At 44.0% G+C, this 24,346-nt stretch overlaps 1 protein-coding gene across 3 annotated transcripts in view; it reads right to left on the bottom strand.

Moving 5' to 3' along the window:
* Positions 1–1,723: 1,723 nt before the first annotated feature.
* Positions 1,724–24,346, bottom strand: part of vangl1 (VANGL planar cell polarity protein 1) — a 26,595-nt gene continuing 3,972 nt past the window's right edge. The window contains exons 2-9 of one of the 3 annotated variants that reach the window (XM_019860725.1): positions 21,951–22,141; positions 17,441–17,567; positions 8,321–8,752; positions 7,969–8,144; positions 7,185–7,345; positions 5,090–5,237; positions 3,700–3,934; positions 1,724–2,882 (exon numbers count right to left, since the gene is read on the bottom strand). In XM_019860725.1, the coding sequence (XP_019716284.1) occupies positions 2,622–2,882; positions 3,700–3,934; positions 5,090–5,237; positions 7,185–7,345; positions 7,969–8,144; positions 8,321–8,752; positions 17,441–17,567; positions 21,951–22,021 (1,611 nt within the window). In that variant the 5' untranslated portion in view covers positions 22,022–22,141 and the 3' untranslated portion in view covers positions 1,724–2,621. Of the gene's footprint in view, positions 2,883–3,699; positions 3,935–5,089; positions 5,238–7,184; positions 7,346–7,968; positions 8,145–8,320; positions 8,753–16,895; positions 16,981–17,440; positions 17,568–21,950; positions 22,142–24,346 lie in introns of those variants that run through there. The other 2 variants (XM_019860727.1, XM_019860726.1) reach the window with 2 other exon arrangements.

The following is a 24,346-nucleotide window of genomic DNA, read 5'->3' on the forward strand; positions in this document are numbered from 1 at the left end:
CGTGTTTTCCAGCTCACCACTTACTGGGAAAAGACCTTCAAGTTGGACTTGTTCAGGCCTCAGATCGGTGTGGTCAACGTCACAGATGTAAGATGAACTCCGCTCCGGTACAACAAGTCAACAGTCCTTACAGAGAGGTCCATTGTGCATTCCAGGCGGACAGCGTGTGGCTCGACATGTCCAACGATGAGGACTTACCCACTGCCGAGGAGCTGGAGGACTGGATCGAGGACGTCCTGTCGGGCAGAGTTAACACAGAGGACGATGATGATGACGACTTGGAAGACGACCGCGAGGACTTTGAGGAGGACTTGACGGAATACGGCGACGAGAACCTTGACCGAGATGATGACCTATATGACTGAGCCCGTTAGCGGCTTTATCATATCGCTTTACTTCTCATTCGGCTGAGATGTCCACTTAGAGATTGTACGCGAACGCTGAGAGATTGGATCTCTTCTCTTGAGATGACGTGAATGCAAGCTAATGCTGAGTAGGTGCCGTGATCGCTGCGCAAGAACAATACAACATTGGCTTTGTGACTGAAGTAAAAATTGGCACAGGAATTGACTTCCTAGTTTTTTCCGTGACCATGCTAGGAACTCAAATCAACTTTCCCCACTGAAATGATTGGGGATGTCATTAATCCGTTCCAACATCCTTAAAAACACCAGTAAAAAAAACGTTGAAACCTGTTTTGAATTAGATAGCGGTCGACAGTATGGTACTTTACAAAACGATGAAATACAAAGAAGAATATCTCAACTAAGCTGCATTAATATTCGTGTTTATTTTGCAGAGGATAAAGAATATATGTCTGTGAGTATTGTAGTATGCTATGGCATTTTGCATTCTGTGTTAGCATTAAGGTAGCGGACTTTCATGAGACAAAATTCATGTACATCATGTTTCTCTTGTTCAACTTTTAAAGTAAATAAACTCGGAGTAGCACTAAACAGCTTGAAGACTCTTTTTGAAGATTTGTTCACCATCTGTTCAACTGCTGCTTGTTGTGGCTTTGCTGCCACCTTAGCCCCCCCAAAAAATACATACAATTGGCAGTTTGATGCCTTGTATTTTGAAAAACTCCGAAGTCGAGTTAAGTTGCATTTAGGCTGAGAAAAGTAATAACTCGCCCATTCTGAACAAGTTTTAATGTTTTGAACGATTAAGGAAGCTCGCCCAAATTCAGCTCATTAAAACAAGGGGCGGACCATTCTTTGAGATTTCCAATGCAGACCGCAGTGTATTTGATTTTTCTCACCCAATGTCAAAGAGACAAAACGAACTACCTGGCCCGAGTTGTTTTGACCACATAGTTTAGCCCGCGTGTCCATCAAGCAGGAGAGAACATTTGCTTGCATCCATCTACACATAACCACGACATTACCAAATAAATAGGAGGAAAAGCATTCCATTTAGATGCAAATGTTCATTTCCTTCTTGACCCTTTTCCATCCTGCAAGGAAAAGATATATAGGGGGGGGGGGAGGTGTGAAGCCGACGACGACAGATGAGTTGCGACAGGGGGACCCAGACACTGTATTTGCCCGGGGACGATGCTATCCATTTTTCGCACCAGACATTGATATTCAGGCCTGGCACGCCAATTACGGAAAACGAGACGTATGACATTTGTGCTCAGAACAAGAACGCATATTGTAAATTACCAGTGGGGTGAACCTTAACATTCAAAAGCATATATCTTAAGACACAGCAGTTGTACAAACGATGATAAAAATGTTTTAATTTCCTCCCCCCCACACAAAGGCCGTAAACTGGCAACGGCGTGACAAATGGTGATGAAAAGGAGTCATGAGTGACATCGTGACCTTCTGAAAATAATAGGACAAGTCATATTTTGACTTTTCTTTCTTTTTTTTTTGCCTTCAACAGCTCCTCGTGATCCTAGTCGCCTCTGCTAAAACAGACGACATCCTTCGATAATAAATATCAAGTAATTGGTATTAAAAATGACATGGGCCATTATTTTAGGAAGGTGACGATATGAGTAAACATATCTACTGTACATACATACATACAGTTTGTGTACACACAAACAGATACAGTGTATTGGCATCGACAAAGCGTTCATCACTCAGTAGTTCTGTTCAATGTTCACCAGGTGGCGGTAGCGTACAACCCTGACCGGGAGACATGAACACACGATTCCAGTGATCATAAATCACTTTTGTTTTTTTTCTCACCTGAACTGAAACTATCCAACTTGGTCCTCAGGCAGGATGGACATGAGTCCCGAAGATGTGCTGAAGCGGTAACTGGGCTCTGGACTGCGACTCCAAAACGAGTCGGCTTGTATGGATACTTTTTCGTCATTTGAGAGAAGTAAAGAAATCCAAATCCAGTCCATCCAATCGAAAGGGAAGTTTGCGACCTTAAACGTCCCAACGTTGCCATCGAGTCTTGATTCAGGCTTATCACATGCAGAACATCCTCCGAGATATTTTTTTTTTCTCCATATGTACATGTGATCATTCATATTTCTGTCCAAATCTAAAATAACATTCCTCAAACGTAAAAAAAAAAGGTGTGTGTGATATATATAGATCCATAAAAAAAAAAAAAAGACAAGTAAAAATAAACATGACCTACAAAAACCCCTACACCGAGGTCTCTGATTGTAACCGCAGGACAAACTTGTGGGATTTGGGGTCAATGTACTCCTCTGACAAGCGAATAAAGGGGATCTTCTTGACGGACACCACCAGGCTGAAGTCCGCGCACCTGAGGACAAAGACAGCGCCGTCTCGAAGGCCGCTGGTGACTGAGGCCTCGCTGACCAGAGTCCACTGACTCGCCAACCAGTGGTCCCGGCTGTACTGCAGAGTCGGGCCTGGTTTCAGGTAACTCTCCAGGAAGGCCTGCGGGAGACACACACAACCACTTTTTCTTCACCTTTCATTTATTGAACAAGCTAAAACAAGCCGGCCGTGTCAGGTAAGATATGCTAAGCAGTTACATATTGTTTTTATACAAATTGTCTAGAGCTGCATCTACTCATTAAATAACTTAATGGGGCATCAAAGCCCCAGAGTGTTGCGGGGACCACATTATACAATATACCGAGTTATCGATGTTTGCTCATTTATTATAACCTGCCACCCAAATTAAAAAACACTCTCACAAGTTGTCAAGGATGGCCACTTTCAATTTCATGATGCACTTTCTTCTTTGAACAAGCAGTACTAAATGGTAAAAAGTGGTCAATAAATATGTAAATCGTATTCTTACACAACGGCCACCACTGACGCCCTGATTAGCCCAGTTAAAAGCCAGCTTTCATTCACTGACGCCCATGTCACTCACCAGGTTAGACCCCACTATTTAAAGACATGCACACTCTTAGTCGAATAATACAGCGCAGAACGTGAGGATGGAAACCCCAAGTGGACTGTCATTGTATCTGTGTTTGCATGGCGAGTTTGAGAGAAAAAAAAAAACAATTGGTGGCGAGGAGGTACTTAGGTAGACCCCTGGTGGAACCTTCCGGACAAGAATCTTTTTTTGTGTGTGTGTGAAGTGGATTAAAAACAAACTACCAGCATACATTGGGAAGTTCCAGTAGTGGTTCCTGCGTTTTGAAAGCGTCGACAGTAATTATCCAGACAGGCCGAGGTCCACAAACCCCCCTCCCCCACCCGCATTTCTGAAGAGAGAAGTGACAAATGGAGGCCTGACCTTGGGTGACATGTTGTTGCTGATGCAGAAAGCCAGGTGCTGTTGAATGCTCTCCATGCTGTGGCAGTGCTGCTGTTTGGTTGTCCTCAAATACTTCTGGAGGGTCCGCGCCATGGACGGGAAGATGGCTTGCGCTGCCTCTCGCGGGTCCATCACGTCTCCCGGAATTTTCTTCTGCTCCTCTTCCTTCATGTGCTTGATATGAGTGAAGGCCTCTTCGACGGCGACCACCAGTCTAGCAGCAGAAAGCGGAGTGCAAGCGTGACATCATGGGTCAATACCAGAGGAAATCATCGGATATCTGGCCATTACACTGGCAGGAAGAGAACATGTAAGAAACAGGGAGTATAAAGGTGCCATTTAAATATTTGGAAGCAATTTGACTCTCGCTATGCTTAGCTTTGACTTGAGAGCAAAAAATTCAAGATATACGAGCGCTGCATGGTGGAAGTGAACTCAACTCCATTCACTTCACAACAAGCAGCAGTTTGGCGTATCATGAACAGTTAAAAAAAAAAAAAAAGATTCAAGCTTTTTATTTCTCACTGGCTAGGTGATGTTCACTCACAAACTTAACAGAAAATGTACACATTATGTATTTAAAACCACCAAGTAGCTTTGCCTCATCTTCTGCAAACTGATAAGGGAAAAAGAAATAGATGAGCGAACAAATATCATCGGTATTGCGGCGTTATAACCTTTGAAGCAAACGATGGCTGAACACAAATGGTGTAGCAGCACATGTAGATGCACAGGCATGTATTATTTATCCTGTGTGAATCACTGCAGCTTATTGAGGAATGACATGCATCTCTGCATGTCTTGTATTATACTGCAGTCCCCAAAATGGTTTCACGTTTTAAATTCAAATCAAGTACGTCATTATTCTGTGTTTCGAAAGCGCAATACGACAGTGTTATTTTTCTCTTCAAAAAAAAAAAAAAACATTCAATTTTTAAGGAGTTAAACCGGAACAAATTATTGGGATTTCCATTCATTTCAACAAACAAAGACAATTTCAGATATGAGTGTTTTGAGTTACAAGCGTACATAACGGAACGGACTAAATGAATATGTTAGGGCACCACCGTATTATTCAGAACGTTTACATTGAAAAGCAAAATAAGTATCATATATGGGTCATGCGTGCTGAGATCATGACGTTTAAACCACTGGTGAAAGGGGTTGACTTTGAGTGTCGGTTGTGTAGTATTTGAAGAGGTGCAGCAAAAAAAATAAAATAAACATAAAAAATGGTTTGAGTAAATTCAGTCTTCCTCTGGGGAACCGAAAACAAACAAACTACAATGGTGGTTAAGGATTCAAGAGACTCTTGAGAATGCCGATCAAGAGGAAGCCAAGTTTTTCCCGACCCATTGCCACCACTCACCGGGCTCTCCGTTTGCGCACTCGCCTCTCGTGCTCGGCCTCCTCGTAGTAGAGCTCGTTGTGGCTGGAATCCCGGCAATGGGCGGCGGCTGCAATCATGGCTCTGGACTGCGAGTGCGCCATTCCTGTGGCCGCGTTGTTCCCCGGACCTGTCGCAACACACACAAACGAGAGGGGAAGGATGGCAAGAATGACTCTGCCGCAATTCATAGATGTATATTTTTTGCACATTCTAGTTGCGGCCTTTTTTTTTAAGGGGTGCGCATCTCTCCAATAAAAGACAATTCATAATCCGATACGTCTATTGATTGGATCTCAATACACTGAAACTCCTCTACAACGAAATCATGTTTGCAGCAAGAATTTTTTCACAACAGGGGACTTTTCACTGTAGCAAATTTTATGTCAGACGTAAACACGAACACACACAAAAAAAGGTATATGTGTAATTTTTATTTTTATTCCAATAGTGCATAAGTATGAGCATACACTTATTTGACACTTAATATAGCCAGCATAGAAAGAAAAAAAAGGGAAAGAAATTGCAAAATTTAGGATCAGCATTTACTTTCACTTACATCAATTTCTTGCACAATGTCTTTTATTTTGCTTCCTCCATCTTTCATTTTTATGACCTTTATCCTGTCTTCAAGCGTTCAAGCTTTTCTTTTCTGAACTCCTTGGTATGAAAAGGTCCGTTTTATCGCCATTTTCGCAATGCAACGTTCATGCTGGGTCTGAAACAAATACTTCCTGTACTACTGCGCATGTGTAAACCAGTGTGGTGGTTGCTGTTGCCGTTTCCGAACGAAGCAGTAGAGGTTGCTGTGGCATGCTGAGGTTGGATTAGACTTTTGCGGAAGGCTTGTTTTTGTTGTAGTGAATCTCGTTGTGAGGCAAGAGCAGAGAAAAAGATTTCGCATAACGGACGAGGGGGACTTTTCGTTGTGGGGGGGAGCAGAAAAGTGGGAATGGCTTTCATGCATGAACATTTTTTTACACTAGGGGGTATTTTCGCCCATATAGGTTTCGTTGTAGAACTATTTCACTGTATATGGTGTGCAATACCATTCAAGGAAGTTATATTTGAAAGGGGAGTGATTTGAATTGGCGCAATTCGAGGCACTCCCGTATTTTAAATCAAAACCCCATTTTCCGATTTAAATCGTTATTTTGTTACACCCTTAGTAGGGATTCTGAACATGCATAAACCTTGGATTTTTCCTCTTTTCATCTGGAATAACCTTGTGAAATTCAGAATGGTTCTGCGCTCTAACATTGCTCCAAGCTACTGTTGTACCGTTCACAAAAGCGGATTCTTGTGCCCGATCCTGAGTGGTGCAAATGCAGGTTAAGAGATGGCAGCCTTGATAAATTATTCATGCGGACCAAAGAAGGCGCAGAAATGGAATAATTCATGAAGAGAGCAGCGGGGGAGTTTTTCGGCATATCCTGCTTAGAATGACAGCGCTCAGGTGGGATGGATGGATGATGACGTTTCAAACGTTGACACGTTTGCAACTCCGGGGAAAAAATACAAGCGGGCAGCAGTTTGTCAGGAATCATCAAACTTATTGAATTAAATTGGATGAGCAATTCAACAAGAGTGGAAATGAATAGCAAAGGCTTGAGAGGGGATGACGGGTGAACGCAAGTGAAGCGGTGCAAGGGGGGGAAAAAAACCCCACAATGTCAGCCATTTTCTTCGAACATGGAGACAAATGCAGGGGAGAAAAAAAAAGTGAGCCAGGTTAGTGCACTTGAGTGATGACACCGAGTACGGGTGATAATTTAACAACATCTGCGTGTTACATTCACACAGTGGACTGAATATTTGACATGAACTCGCGGCATGCCATAAGTGTGAGTGTGTGGCATTTACAAGGTGCACACGCTGTGCGCAAATCTGTGAGTGAGAAGCATCAGCGTTAAGTTGACTTACTGTTCAACAGATACGCTCTGAGTTTAGCTTTAAAGACTTCAAGAGAAAACACCAGGAGAGGAGACAGTCAATGACACACACAATTTAGTGAAGCAGGAGGGCTCGAGGCACAGCGGGAGCTTACGCACACACACACACACACACGCACACACACCTTCGGCGGGGGCCGCGGGGAAGTCCCCGTCGACGTTATAGACTTTGAGACCAGCCAGGTGCTTGGCGGCGCGGGACTTGGAGGCGGCGAGCAAAGCCGGGTTATGGATGGCGAAGTCACAGTAGTAGCGCTCCAATACGGCCAGTGCTGCCCGCTGAATACTGCACACAAAAAAAGTCCACCTCATCATATTCACACATTTGAAGCACATGATTTCAAAGCCAGGAATCCCAAAGGTACACTGGACCTGAACAGCCAAAGTCAAATCCGCACCGCAATGTCGAAGAATGCAATTTTCAACTCGCAAAGGTTGCAATTGGAATCAATAAAAACAAAACAACCCTCAAAATGCTCCATTTTGGTCAACTGGTCGGCTTTTTCAGCATACACACACACACACACACACACACACACCCACACACAAACACACACACACACACAGAGAGAGAGAGAGACAGAGAGAGACAGAGATAGAGAGAGAGAGAGAGAGAGAGATACGTTCAGTGCTTAAAAAGTGCGGTCCACGTGTTTCCGTATTGTTTCACGAAACATGAAAAGTTGATCAAGCCACAGTTTTGTTTGAATTCCTGTTACGTCCGATTTATGATTGACTGACTCTTTTTCATGCCACTGTTGTTCAGTAGAATTTTGTGAAGTTCTCTTCCCTTTTGTTTTCTTTTCACATCGAGAGTTTTGAAACGTGTATTTGTGGCCCTTTCGGATTTGTATACGAGTACCCCAGTCGTCTCCAATCACTCCTCCGATCGCTTGGCACTTCTCTCACCTGAGTTGTCCCAAGTTATAGTGCCTGGTCTCTCCGTCTGTGGAACGCGTGACACACACGGAGTAGTAGGGCCGAAGCTGCCTTAACTCCAGCAGCACGATGGCCAGGTAGTGAATGAAGAGCAGCGCGTCCACCAGCGACACGGCGTATTGCACGATCCCCTGGTAGTCTTCATCCTAGAGGGCACAAACGTGAGGATAAGGCCAAAGTCGAACGCCGCCAGTCACGAGGTGTTCAAAAGGCAAGCAAAAAGCAGGTATGAATCTCAAATTTCTCTTTCAGCCCACCTATCCCAACACTTGAGCCCTTGATGCAAATCGAACACGCATTCAGGAGCGCATCACGTTCTCACCTGCGAATCCAGTATCCTCACGCCATAGAACAACCAATAGGAGACCACAAAGAGCAGCACCAGAACAGCAAGCAGCGCCCGGAAGACAAAGAGGCGCGGGAGGCTGGCTCGTGGCGGCCGGAAGAAGAGCGCCCAGACGGCAAGCAGCAGGATGAGCAGCTTGAAGGCCACAGAGATGAAGAGGCCTTCGCAGGCCGTGCCGCAGCTCTGCAGTTTCTCGGGCCAGAGGAGGTGGGGGAGGACCAGGAAGGCCAGCGGCGAGAGGAAGACCAGGAGGCCCAGGACGACGGCGAGCGTGAGCGTAAAATAGCGGCGGCAGTCCAGCCCCACACTCTCCTCCAGGTCTTTGGTGATGCGCACAATGTCTTCCTGAGAGAGGCTGTGCTCCGATGTGCCGGTCACAGCCGTGGTGGTCTCGCCCCAGTTGTCATCCTGCAAACGGGACGTTTTAAGAACAATCAAGGGGTGACATGCTCCTTTGGCTTACTCGTTTTTTTGTTTTTTTTAATTGATGATTTACAAGATACAAGCAAAAGCACGAAAACGTACACCGCACAAATGACCACCCAACGAATCAAAATCTCTGCTTCAAAGCGTCACGGTGATGATTTTTCCACATGGACGAACATAACGGTGCCCACGCACAACTCCGCGTAGAAATAAGTTGGTGTGACTTTGAATTGTAAAAATCAATACACATTGGATTACGTAATGAATCGATGGGATCATCTGGAGATTAATCGATTCTAAAACTATTGAATAGCTGCAGCCCTTCCAAATTGTCTTCTGTCATTTCATATTTACAGTATATTCATCACAAGCAGGTCACATTCTTTGAGACAGACAAATAAAAACACAACAAACCAAAGAGTGTCAGAGAACTGATACACGCCCCCCCCCCAAAAAAAATCACTCACATTTTTTTTGTGGTTCTGAGGGTTATCCCCTTTTTTTTCAATAATTTTTGGGCGGATAAAAAAATGACACGCCAATTTTTGCGACTAGAAGGTCAGCCCGGTGACCTGTGGGTCTGCTGTATTATTCTTATTTAAATTATTGTCTTTTACATTTTCACAGACAGCACTTTGTCACAACTGTGGTTGTTGCGAAAAAAAATAAATAAATAAATAAAAGTTGTGTACAGTTGAATTTAATGTGACGTTGCATTTGCGGTTGATTCGTGGTTTGTTCTCCAGTGCACTTGTTCGTGAATGCATCAATTCACTGGATCATGTTCAATTTTTCTCCGACCTCATGAGAGAAAAGAAAAAGTTGTCTCATCAGGAGAGAAAGGAAGGGATCAAAAAAATGGAGAGCAGAAAAAGAAAACAGTGCGCGATGCCAACTTGGGGCTTCCACTGACGTGAGGGTGAGACTGTATCCGCAGATAATGAAGGTCAGCCATGTTGGAGCGGAGCCCCTTAGAACAACAACGATAAGGACTCTTTGCAAAGCAGTCATAACAAGCTTCCGGCACAAAGAAGAGGAAACACTGGCTGTCAAGTGGGGGGTTGGGGGGGGCGGTCTGGCTGTCTGGGGGAGTTGGAGGAAGGTGCTCTGGGAAAGAAATAAGCCTCTGGCCTCGGGGTGAGAAGAGGGTGACCAAAGTATCACAATGGAAGGTTTGAACTGGAAGTGTGGACGTTGACTCACTGATTAGTCACTGAATTGACACGACCCCAAAACACACCAAGTGGTCGTTAAAAAAAAAATAAATAAAAAAAATAAAAAGATAAATCAATAGATGATTGATTATCTCTTCAGGGAAAAGGTTTTTTTTTTTCCGCTCGCTCTCTAAATTTTAAGTGTTTGGACTTAAACACACTCACCTTTCCCACACTACCCACCACACCTTTTGTTCTTTGCCATGACGTTTAAAATCAGAAGTCAAGAATAATGACTGTGATTGTGCATTACATACGACAATTTGAAATTTTGGTTGAGACTTTCGCAAGCATCATGGAACTTGACATGCTTGATTTGCTTTCGCGGGCCACATCAACTGATGTGGCGGGCCAGATCTGGCCCCCGGGCCTTGACTTTGACACCTGTGCTCTCAATTGTGAGTGTGAGCGCTACGTGTGCCCTGCGATTGGCTGGCAAGCAGTTCAGGGTGTCCCCCGCCTACTGCTGGGAGAGACTCCAGCACGCCTGTGACACTCGTGAGAAAAAAGCGGATTAGATAATGGATGGATGAGTGGAAAAAGCGACTCGTTGGGCTTCATGGAAAAACGTTGACAGGAAAACAAAGTTTTCTTACAAGTCGCAAAGCAGACAATGGAATGTCTGGTTTGGATTTGTACACAACAAACACCAAAAACTTGAGAGCTCTACAAGTCGATCAAAGCACATTTTAGGGATTAAAATATGGGATCACAATCATCGTCAAATCCCTGACACGAGTCTTCGCACAATCTGTAATCTGTCCTGGACCGCCTGACTAAAAATAGACAACAGTGACCCACATTTGTCAACAGGATGAAGCGACTGAAGACAACAGGTTCTGAGTTGTCTTCATCACGTGAAAGTCGGTGAAAGAGATGAAGTGGCAACGAGCGCAACGTGCCCCCCCTGCAGCAGTTCAAGAACAAGACAACCATTAAAAGCGGGAAGAGGGTGCGTGCCACAGTGAAGACTTTGCCCGAAATAACTGCAGTACATTAAATTAGTACCGAGCAGAGGGGGTCAGCAACTTAGTTTGAAACGACATCAGGCCAACCCTCGACTCATAATATCTTCGCAGAAGTGATGTAACGTTACCAATCGCTCATGGTTTGGTTTGATCGGGGTATTGTTGTTATGATGCAATATCGTGTGAAAGCTCACAACCTTTCATCAAAAAGACATCATCTGTTCTCAGGCACTTTTGTCCCCCCCGTTGACATTCGTACGACCCCAAAACGGCAGCAATAATCACGCTGTGTTCACATTAACTAAGGATTACAATGGAAAAATAATCTGTTCACTGATTTGAAAGGATTTGTCACATATTTCTTATTCTAACATTGGAAATGTGATATTGCCAACGAACAGTGATTGCACTGGAAAAAAAAGTTTTTTTTTTTTTTACAATAATCCGGACTCATCTTTGCACAATATTCTGATTAATACTGCATTTATGGAGTATCAACTAAGCAGCGGAATCCATCCGATTTTATCCACCTCGGAGGGCAGCAGTTTTGCCCCTCGCTGTCAACTGAAAATGACATCGCGGTCACGGTGCTTTAGGGCTCAGCTTGCAAACATCACATGACCAAACCCTGAAAACAGGTGAGTCACGACGCTCTTTACATTTTATGTATGGATGTATATATAATATAAAAAAAAATATATAACATAAAATAGATGCGATATCTAATAATTATACATATGTACACACGCGCACGCACACGCACACGCGCACACACACACACACACACACACACACACACACACACACACACACACAAATCCATCCCTAATTTAATGTAAGGCACAAAAATACAGAACGCTCTCCTGCAAGAGTTGAGTGATCAAAAATTGCAACTATACAACACATCAAACAGTCGTTATGAAGCAAAACAAAATAAACAAACTGTCCTCTATGAACTGCCGGCCCACACTAACAAATAAAAACGCTCCACATCAGCAGAATCATGTTCAAGTTATGTTTGCATGACTAAGCTGGCCCTGCAGATGGCAAAAAAAATGGTTGTCCTCCCATAAATAGTGCAAATATGTCACAGAGGTCATCCTACCTGGCCTGATTTGTTCCCAGCTCCAGTGCTGACCAATGGCGGAAGGTTGGAATCTGCCTCTATGGTGGTGACAATCACCTCCTCTTTCTCAAGTACGGGTTCACAGACCTCCAGAACCTGCAGAACTTCATCGGCTGCCTCCATCACGCTAGCCGTGCACGTTTCAAAATCGTCAGCCATCATACTTTGTCCTCAACCGGTCCATCACAGTGCTCGGCCAGTCCGTGGAAAACCGACGGACTGCACAACGCGGATTTGAAGCCGAGTAATGCATGAGACCACTTTATGTATACAATTTTCCCATGGTGCCTGGGGAGGTTACTGCACGTCACTTGCCTCTTCATGTTGTGTTTGTGTGTGCCAGGGTGGAGGGGGGTGGGGTGGGGGGGCGCTCTTGATGGAGGTTAGGGAGAAAGAAGAAAACGGGGAGAATGTGAGAGTGATGAGACGATGTCGTGGGAGAAGAGATGGAGGGTGGGATAAAAGGACGGCGAGATAAAGAGAAAGAGGAGGGGGAAGTGGTCGACTAAATAAACATTGGTGCACACCATCCCGCCGGGCTAAGAATAAACAAAATAGCGATTAGTCGATGCACTTCTCCCATCATCTTCTTCTTCACTCTTCAGCGATCCTTTTTTTTTTCTTTTACTCCCTTCAGGCGTACTTCATTCTTCTCCCGTCGTTTGCCTCGGCACCACTCTCCGCCCATTGCTTCTGACCCAGTGAACACCGGGGGAGAGAGCGTGTGCGCGCTTAAGAGCAACCGTAAAACAAGATGCAGACAGCAAAATGCAGAATTTTCCGGCAAAACGATAAATAATAAAAGTCAGGCTGCAGCGGCACTTTGGCAGATGGACGCGCAACACGCGCAAAATGTGAACATCGAAATGGGAAAGGCTGCAATCGTGATCGGCAACAGCGACATATACCACACGACTACTGTATCAGCAATTCGCTTACAGTGTTTTATTCTCGGTTTAAACAGCGATAAAACACTTTGGGTCACAAATCTCAAGCGTGAAATCTGCTTTTTTGTGCAGGAAAAAACCACAGTATCGTTCCTTTGAAAAAGGCCAAATTTGCTTTTTCGCAGCACAGTATTTCGACATACTAAAACACGACATAATAGGACACAGGGAGTTAGCAGGATTATGCAAAAAAAAAAAAAAAAAAAAATCAAGACACATCTACGGACAGGCATAAAAACAAATCATAAAAAATACAACATAACGCACAGCGTAGTAGTTGTAGTTTGCGGAAATCGTGTACGCGTTGCTCTTCAACAAGCCATCCGGTGACATCTTGTGCCAAGCGCTCCGCAAAGTGCCGCTTTTACTGTCGTAAAGTGACACAACGTGGTGTTGTGTCGTCTCGCACAACGTCTCTGACCAGTAAAAGCTCTCCTGAACACACGCTGTTGTCTGTGTATTATGAGACATAACATTTTGGTCACAAAGACGGATTTCGACTTCATCGTGCCGGTGCTCTTTCTTTCCTGACTGTGTCACCTCGTTGGCGGGACAGTTCGCCACACCGCAGGGTGCGATCATCCCTCCACAGCAGCAGACTGGCAAGTCCAGACTCCCTCCGTAAATTGGCTTGTTGTGAGACGAAACGCCAACCACACGTGATGAGTCGACGTCAAGCATTAAAAATCAAATTGGGCCAGTCAAGTTGACTCATCGACGAAATGGCCCAATGCGTTTGAAGGAGTACATTTTCAGTTTTCAGTCCCGATGGCATCATTTGGCAGAGTCTACCGCCCGGAATCATGAAGGCATTGCTAGTCTGTTCGTCATCATCCAAGAACCACAATGTAGCCTCCAGAAGGGCAAGCACACATTAATCACTTTTGAGAACTTGACATTGGCAGATGTTGGCGCTCAACTTAAGAGACATTCTATTTAATTATGGTCATCTTGGTAGAATACATTATACACACACACACACACACACACACACACACACACACACACACACACACACACACACACACATTTTGTGTGCGTGTGTGTGTGTGTGTGTGTGTGTGTGTGTGTGTGTGTGTGTGTGTGTGTTTGTCTTCTGTTTCTTTGTCCAACGGCAAGTATTGCAACCTCCATTTTTCCAGATCCAAGTGAGTCATTCTGGGTGTGTCTACTTTTGTATTCCAACAGTGGATCTTTGTTCAGAGTCATTCTCTATCTTCCATAGGAATTAGGTAAGAGGCTCCGCCTCTGCTCGGTACCAAAGTGAGCCGCCTGCTACTTTTACACAGTTTACAAAAAGCAGTCAGCGAGAGCGCCAGAGAATGATCACATCTTTGCAACAATGGAAGTGGAATTAGTGAAAGACAAATTCGTTCTCAAACCGAGGCTATTCTTTTATGCCAAGTCGAAGGAACACAAAATGTTGACTGCCCACTGCTCTCCTCATTTTTCTGCCTTGACTTTACTGAACTGTGTGACATGAAGAACCAGGTACTGGTGAGGCAATTGTTTGTTGGTTTTGTTTCAACAAAGATGAAGGAACACTAGAATTATAGCTCGAGCAAAGGCACCCCCCCCACAAATCGGACAGGTCATCAGTAGTTCCTTCCTCTGATACGGTGCAAACTGCCTCCCGTTTAACCCAACAATCAAACTGCGACTTGCACTTCACCTAGAGATCCACTTGAACGCAACAATAGCGACGGGTCGAAGTGAGCCGAACCACGTCCACTAATGTGGCGTCACAGCACTTCGTCTTTGTATGTGTGCGTACGCAGGCGAGCAAATCCAGAAGCAATGTCCCCCCCGCAGGCCACAGTATCGAGTAAAAACACAAAGGAAGGCAAGCGGCACTCCGTTAAAATTAGACACGAGCATAAACAAACGCGGGCAACGTTCACGGAGCTTTCCAACGAGGCAAAAGTAGACGGCAAGTAGGTCAGTAAAATTACAGCAGCGTTTGATTTACTTCTGTCTCGATTGCACTCCCGACTGTGAGAGTTGCTTGTTTGGCAACAAGACACGTTTGATGCCCGATGATGGACAAGGCAGCCAGACAAGGTCACCAACATCCATATGACCTTCAGGTAACAAGCTGTCATCGCTGGACTCATGAGGAAGTTAGAAGAAGCCTTTGATGCAACATGGATAAGAAAGGCCGCAATCTTGCGGGAGCATACTGGCTTCAAATGTGGACCAAATGTGGCAGGATGGCAGATAGAAAGTTGACAATAAATGCAAAACGTGAAATAGACGACGACATTTGAGGGACTCCAATTTGTTGGGGGTGTCAATATATCCTTGATTGTATTACGCAGTCTAAATGTCTGTCAAAGCAGGTGCTTTGTATGAGAATCACGCGGATACTACAAAAGAAAAACGAAATACGGTATTTAAACCCATTGGGTAATCCTGCGCCATCGAATGACAGGTAGCAATAGACCAGGAAGTAATGATCACTTTCATGCTAGAATGTAATTATTATTATATACCGTATTTTCCGGACTATAAGTCGCAGTTTTTTTTTCATAGTTTGGCCGGGGGTGCGACTTATACTCTGGAGCGAACTGTGTGTGAAATTATTAACACATTATTATATCATTTCGCGTGTTATTTTCACACAAACCACAAGAGGGCGCTCTCGGCCTGTGTTGATAAGTCGACGAAGAGTCTGACGTAAGCGACGTTTCTTCTACCTACGGAGTTGGCGGAGTTGTTTAAAAGTGACACCGAGGATGAAGATTTCATTGGATTTTGTGATTTGGTTTGGTTTGACACTGATGGTTTGGTCAACTCGTTAGCATGCTCTTTATGCTGTAGTTATCGGAATAATTCTTAATGTGTTGCGTGAACATACAAGGTACATTCTCAGTTCGTTGTTTATGCGTCATCTAACGTTAGCATATCGTACACGTATTCAGACTGTTGTTCTCATGTATTTTTATTTTAAATTGCCTTTCAAGATGACATGTATGTTCTTGGTGTTGGATTTTATCAAATACATTTCCCTCAAAAATGCAACTTATACTCCAGTGTGACTTATGTTTTTTCTTCTTCTTTATTATTCATTTTATGGCCGGTGTGACCTATACTCCGGAGCGATTTATAATCCGGAAAATACGGTATTCATTTTGGAGATGGATGCATGAATGTTTTACTCCCCCTTGTCCTCATTCAGGTAACAGTCGGAGTCTAACCCGGTCGGCTACGCACTAGAGTGGTTACCAATGGCTTCATTAATATATCTGACTTCTCAGAGAAGCCGGGAAAACTGCTCCAATTTTTGGGTGAAGGTTAAATTCAGCTTGAAACAAACATTAGGAGCTCACTAAATATGAAAAGATTCTGCATTGAATGAATTCATGATGCTGGATGCTCTCTTCTCATTTCCATGACAGGTGGTCGAATACATTTACTAAGCACTTTACATTATTGTGATTTTAATGTAAAGTGGTGGACTGCGCTGCATCATCCTAAAAGCAGGTAACAATATTTTGACCACAAAAAAAAAAACAAAACAAAACAAAAAAAAAAACGTATTTCAACAAGGTGACTAAAAAAAGACGAATAACAGCAAAAGAAAATAGTTGAGGCAATATATCTTTCACCACTGCACACCACAACCGCAATACTAACCAGAAGATTCAGACCACGTTAAGGAAAAATAATAGGATTTCAAACACAGCGCACAGGCAATTTTTTTGATCTCACTGTCCAAATAATCCGGAACAATTTAGAGCAGATGATGGTATGACAGGAGAAATACATCCAGGCACATAATGTATATTTCTGATTGTATGCAAAAGCAGAATAATTCCTGTCATCATGTGAATGTAATCCCATAGATGCAAAATAGGAATCATTTCTTACCTTATATTTGTCATTTCTCAACCAATCCATCACATAATAGATGCGTTGTCATCTTCTATCGACATATGCACGATGGCTGAGCACACACTTTGAGTTGTCTCAACTAAGCAGCTTGGCCTGGTCCATTTCGGGGTGGGGGGGCCGACAGAAGCATTTGAGACAAACCGAGCGACTCCTCCCAAGGATTAACAGGGCTTTCGCTCCAAACTGACAAACCATCCATCTAGAGACGAACTTCGCAGCCTACTAGAATTCTGCATATTTGCGCAGACATTTATCAACCCAAATGCAGCCGACGAGTGGACCGGTCCCTTCTGGTAAATAGCAGATGGCCTGTCGTCACACCGATAAGCACATTTGACAACGTCACCTCATTTTGACTTGTGCTAAGTCTCTCGAGCGCCCAACCTCGAGCGCCCAAATGGGTTCATATTACCGGCACCGTTTGGACAGGGAGATTTAAAACAATGAATACGAGGCTTGTTCATTGAAGTCAGATGATACGGGAGAAGGTTGTGTGATTAGTGATGGTCCGATTGTCCTACCTGGACCTGCTCGCCTCGAACAGCGGCGTCACCCAGCAGTGGCTCAGCGGGAGCAGGGTTAATAGTGACTGATTTTTCAGAGCGGCTGTCTTTGCTGCGAGACTTGTGGCGATCCCGGCTTCTCTCCCTGAAATAGAAAATAAATTAATTAAAATAAATTCTAACGTTACCTTAATTTCCCGATTGGCCTTAAACAGGGGTGTCAAACTCATTTCACATTGCGGGCCCCATACGGCCTCGGTCGATGTCAAGTGGGCCGGACCATTAAAATTATACCATACTCGGCTATAAATAACCAAAATAATATGTCTTTCCTTTGTTTTGGTCTAAAGAAGCACAAGAACATTAGGAAAATGTTGAAATTTAATGAACATGTCTTTAACAAACCATTTCATGAAGCACCTTAGATTTCCTGGCTTAGACAAATGTGCAATTTACTTTGAACATTCACATATATGCATTGCAACTGATCCCACTGATTGTACAAAGGCACAAAACTTTATAACAAGTAATTGGTATTGAAAAATATAGTAATGCATTTTAAGATTAAATGAGATTTATATAAAAAGGAATTTTTAAACCATTTACACATGTGCACATAAAATCTAAATGTAATCCCTGCCTACATTTTACAAACCAAGGAGAGTGCTATTAAATGTGTAAAGAAGAAAGTATTCACATGTCCTTGATAGCGTCTGCTGTGTTGGGTCTGTCTCAGTGACAAACTGAGACTGCTGTTGTCTTCTACTGTGATCAAAACAGTGTATCCCCTAGCGGATACTCCATGAATTGCACCTTATTAAAAAATATTCATTCCGTGTCCTTTATGCATTTTTTCACCTTTAAATGATCCTGCGGGCCTGATCGAACCTCCTTGGGGGGCCGGTTCCGGCCCGCGGGCCACATGTTTCACACCACATGGTCTAAAAGAAGCATGATGTGCTAACCTAAATGTTCTACTTGGAAGTGTAAAGCGCTAAATAAATAGAGACTGTCAGTGAGAGAGATAATCAATATTAATTTTCAAACAATGTTCGGCTTGCGACAAAATCTAATTCCTGACGACTTAATAGGGGCAACGTGATCCACATACAACCCAAACATGCGCTCCAACATATGAGCTCCATTGACCGCCCGTGCATTTACACTTCTAATCCCGTGTCAAATGTAACCAGCATTAATCAGCGTCCTCTGTCCGGCAGCACTCTGGCGACTTGGCACCGAGCCCAACGCGGATCCATTACTACTGAGAAGCTGGCATGCGTGGCCTCAGTTAATCCCTCATCTGGCTTTTTCACATTTTGCCTGCGGCCATCTCGTGTCAAGAACAAAAAACACCAAATGACAATTCGGGAATTAAAAGCAAAGAATGACGTTCGGTGCTACAGAAGATAACATCACAGTTGCTCAGGACTCAGCTTGCGACCAACACTGTCCAAAGGCGGAAAAGAGCTGAGCCATGATTGGTCCTGAGCAAATGTGATGTCATTTTCAGTCGACAGCAAGTGGCAGCATCAGGCAAAATGCCCCCCCCCCCCTGAGATGGATCAAAACCTTTGCTGCTTAAATCATTTTCCGCCAACTCAATATTCATCAGAATACTGTGTTTTGACAAGTGGGGCCTCACACAACATATTGTCGAAACAAAAATGCTTGACTTGACTTCCCCTTCAACACCACCCAAAAGTGAGAAAAAAGGTTGTGACGCCGCACTAATAAACGGCGCTCTTGAATAAAAGCTCAAACTTCCAACTTTTATACAATTACCCTTAGCGATCCCCGACGCAAAGTTACAGGACATCCTGGCGCCGTGAGAAAAGGCAGAAAGAACCTGTGAGTGACAGTGCTGGCATCGCTACAGGCTAGCGGGGCTGTGTTTTGATTCGAGGGTGTGAACCACACTGCTTTCCGCTTCTATTCTTGTACTTCCCTTCCAATAGGAACATGACGGATCATCGCGCAGACACATACAAGTGAAAACATGACCCCCATCGCGGAGGCAAATCAAGCTGGAGAATCGAAGAAGCTGCGTGGCCGTTACATTATATTACATACACTTGCACATTTCTGTATGCTGAGCATCTTCGGCTATTTCAAGGTTAAGACGTTGCCGTCCCGACTTGCCAGCGATGGGATATTAAGATTTTCTAGGAATCTTGTCGAAGTGAGCATCTGACTATGTAAACACTGGCAAAATGTTTTTGAAACAAAGTGGGAGAAATTATTACCATTGTCAGTGTCTTCACAAAAATGACATTTTTAACAGGCACATAAAATAATAATAATATTAATAATAATATTAATGAAGGTAACTTGAGCAAATTTGCTATCTCACAATTGCGTGACCAAACTGGTAGCCCTTCGCATTCATCAGTAGCCAAAAAGTCGCTCTCAGCTTCGAAAAAGTTGGTGACCACTGGCCTTGAAGGTGTTGAAATAACCAGGGACAGGAATTTCAAATAGATTTTTTTTTTTTTGGGGTGATGCCCGGTATGCCAAGATATTCACTTTTCACTACAATTTTGAGAACATTAGCCCTGAAAGACATTACAGGATATAATCAATACGGTAACGCGATGCTTTTTAAAAATCATTCCGATTACAGTTGGTAAGATAGTGTCCAATGTGTGTGTTGCGTGTTTACCCCATTCCACGTCTGCATCTGTTCCTGAGAGTGTAATTAGACAGCAGTGATCCGAAGCTGCCTCCTGCATGGCACCCCTTCGGTGGTGTATAAAGATTACCTTCTGACTACCATGCCCAGGGCCTTGAAAGGCAACAACACTTGTTTTCTCTCCAATTAGGCAGCAGACGGTGGATTTGGGGGAGTGGAAAAAGCACCTGGTAGGGAATCCTTCAATGTTCCATTGCCAATTTTTGCCAATTGTTTGAAACCCCCCCCCCTCCGCTATCAGGAAGCCGTGGCCAAGTGGATAACAACATTGGTTGACACCGTGGGGAGCCCGTTGCACACCCGCGGCTGTCGTGCCCTCAAAGCAAGGCAGTGAAAACCCTGACCTGTGCTGCCGTGCGTGCAACTGAGATGGGAACCGTCAAGGAAGACATTCTTAAGCGCCATTAAAATCGCCAAGCCAATTTCCTACATGACTGTCGCTAGCTTCCTTTCCATACTTTACACACTTAACAATTCTGGTTGGAAATGCAATTACACACACAAAGGGAAAATGTTGGTAACCGTCAGCTAAATAAATTGAACAATAAAACACTAAAGCAACCGAGGAGAGTGCAATTTGGACAAATGAGATAAATGCTACATAGTGTACATACACTGTTTAAAAAGAAAAAATTGGGTGTAACATAGGCGCAGAATCTGCACATTCAACGGATTTTGTGATAATAAAAATAATAATAATAATAATGAATTCAAAATTTTTAAAAAAGGATATCTATACCACAGGTGTCAAATTCAAGGCCCAGGGGCCAGATCCGGCCTGCCAGATCATTTTATGTGGCCCGCGAAAGCAAATCGTGTGTCAACTTGCTAAAATATGTACTGAATTGTGAAATTGTCATGTGTAATAAATAACGTTGAGATTTAGCAATAATTTTGATGTCCTGTTTGCACTCATTTGAACAATAATTGAACAAATTATTATGATTGGCTGATTTCTAAACTAGTCATGTATTAATTTGTCGTGTACAAATAATCATTTTGTGGTTTCACTGTCATAACGGCCCTCCAAGGGAAGACGCAACTCCAAAATGAGTTTGACACCCCGGTCCTAACACTATTATTAAATGCTTCGTTTTCAATGAACAGTGTCAATAAAGGTATCTGGCATGAATAGCGAGATATAAATGTGTTCAGCCCTACGACCAAGTCAGTATTTTCTGAGCTTTCTTTTTCCGAAAATGTCAGCAAACCAATTTTTTTGCAGAACATCACATCATGGGCAGAATCTGCCAGGGCTGGCTTTGCACAAACGTGATCTTGTTCACATAGTGATTAGCTCCTGTTCTCTGTAGCCGTATCAGCATTAAATTAGAATCGGTTCTCAATGGCCTTACCTGGATTTAAAAAAATTAAAAAAAAAAGGTGACTTCTATGTTTTATTTTTTTAAAGGAAAGGAGTTTGATCATCACCAACAGATTCCACCTGGAAAACATGCTGGACTTGTCACTGGAAGGGTCTGGATATTCTCTCCCTTTGTCTCTGTGTGCATGTCCAGTTGCCAAAATACTTTGAAGAGCCTGAAAATGGAGACGCCCTGCACGAATAGCTGTAAATCCTCAATGTTAAAGATGAAACATGCTTTTGTGAAACCTCTCCAATTAAAGATAAAAGCGTGAATGGGTCGGTCTGATGTTGACAAGAAAGGGGTTCGCTCGTCCTATCTGCACAGCCATCAGAAATTAGGCCTGATCGGGCCTGTCAAAGCGGAGCTGTGGTGACACACTAATGCGTAGCCAGAGGAAGAGGAGCAAGATAACCCGATAGCAGCTCCGAGCGTGGCTCAACATTAAAGAGAGGGTAGGATTCCATTTTACCCGTGCCGATGGGAACCCCGTGAGCGCCCAGAGTGGTAGGAATAGCCAGAGTAGGTGGACTCCGTGTCCATGGCAACGCCGCGCCGCAATTCAGCCGGACGTGGTCTGTCCTGTTCACAGGGAGGCGAAGGGTAGCCGTCTTGCTCAGGCGGTCGGTTTGGAAATGAACCCTGAGGTAGGGAAACACCAACCTGGGTGGGGCGAACATAAAGACAAAAAAAAAAAGAAAGATTTACATTTAGAATGTGACAAAATCAAGAAGATGAATTTCAGCAGGTACATCCCGGCTGGATGACTGACACTCTCAACATTGTTGCATTCACGACTTGACTTGGCAATTACTCGCTCCCAGAATCCGCCAAGTTCACAATGACAAACTTCGAAGAAAAGTGGCATCGGGGCAGCTGCGAGTGACTTCATGGGCCGTGTTCGGGGATGTCTGCCTTGCATGACTTTCATTCAAGGATTGACGGGGGGGAGCAAACGCTCATTTTAACAACCCCCATCTCATTGACTGACAGTCGTACGACTGGTTGTCCAATCTCAACTCGGATCAAAGGCTCCTGGAATGCCACCGGCTCGCTGAAGACGACCCCCTCTGTCACCGTCGGGGCGTGTTCGGATCTTTCACGCGGCCGAGACGTGCGCTTGCCTTCTTTTCACTTCAACCTAGATGACTGATAATCACCAGACAACAAATTACTCGGTCTCAGCGGTCAGCTGGGGTGCAGATTCCAGGGATTTTCCATTGAGTCAAGTCATCTGACACTCCAAAACAGCCTTGACTTATTATCGGTTAGTTGATCTTAAAGCAAAAAATAAAAAATAAAAAATAACGCCATTTGTGCACATCGTTTTCTTGATGTTATTGTAAGTCCCCTTCCAAAGCACCAAGTAACAAATTAGAGGAATGCTTTCATGTGTCTCTTCTTACATATGAATATGACAGCATAGATCAATATTTGCCCTGAAGACATCTTATCAATACTGTATGTTGATAAATAATCCTGATTAGGCCGACCAGTGGTTAGCGCGTCAACCTCACAGTGCAGAGGTTGTGGGTTCGATCCCGGCTCCGGCCTTCCTGTGCGGAGTTTGCATGTTCTCCCCGTGCCTGCGTGGCTTTTCTCCGGGTACTCCGGTTTCCTCCCACATTCTAAAAACATGCATGGCAGGTTGATTGGACACTCAAAATTGTCCCGAGGTGTGAGTGTGAGCGCGGATGGTTGTTCTTCTGTGTGTGCCCTGCGATGGGCCCGAAGAGGCTCCAGCACGCCCCGCGACCTTTGTCAGGATAAACCGGATCGAAATATGGATGGATGGATCCTGGTAAGTGATAGAAAATATGTGTGGTGATATATTAATGTAATAATCTGTGGTCTTTTCCAATTATATAATCAGAAAATATGTAATATTGCGTTCTATAGGGTGAAGTGCTGTCGATTTGGAATGCCAATGTGCACAGTGGAAGACAATGTTTGGGGAATTGTTTGTGCTGCTTTTTTTGTGGTGGGAGGGGGGGTATCTTCTTTAAGGCTCTTCATCAGCTGTTTACTCGAGACAGTGAAGACACGGCTGTCATATTGCGCAATCCCAGAAAAGGGTACACCAAAATATCCCCGATGAATCTCACGTCACGGCGTGATGTGCAAAAGAGCGCCCATTTTTACAAATAAGAATTGGCAAAGCAAGACAATAGTTTGAGTCATACTACATGGCTCAAATGACCCTCTTGCATTTTTTTTTTCCTCCCGTGTGGCCCAGTTCAGTTACCATAGCGGTGCAACGAAAAAAACAAACAAAAAAATAGAAGGAACCCGATATACTCTGATCGGATTATACGCGGTGTCATTGTGAGCAGTGCAGGCAGTCTGCCATTAAAACGGAGGAAACAATGTGCAACCCCAAGAAGCCCTTTCAACAAAAACGACAGCATGAAGGGAAAACTCAGTCCAGGCTGAACTAAACACCGTCATCTTTAATATGAACTTTGTTGACTTCCATATGCACGCGCAGCAACATCGACGATGGGTCATGAGAAAGTAGAATGTAAATAGAAAGTAATTGTGCTCCCGAGGCTGTTGAGAAAAGCCGCGGCGTGACAGGCCGCTGGACCGACGTACATCGTTGCTCACTGACCCGAAACTTGTGGATCGCCGCAGCGGCAACGTGAAGCGGCAGCTGTGAATAGGTTTTGTGATATCCCACTGAGCTGTTAGTACGGATTGCAGTGGTTATGGTGCCGTGTTTAGTCCTGGTTTGGCGCAACCGTCGTGAGCCATTGCAGACACGAGTGCCGCCAAGAGCTTCGTGTGTACAACATTTTATGTTGCGAGAAAGGTAAGGTTTTCCATCCTTATAATATATATATATATATATATATATATATATATATA

The sequence above is a fragment of the Hippocampus comes genome, unplaced genomic scaffold (genome assembly GCF_001891065.2).
Source record: "Hippocampus comes isolate QL1 unplaced genomic scaffold, H_comes_QL1_v1.1 scaffold56, whole genome shotgun sequence".
NCBI lineage: Eukaryota > Metazoa > Chordata > Actinopteri > Syngnathiformes > Syngnathidae > Hippocampus > Hippocampus comes.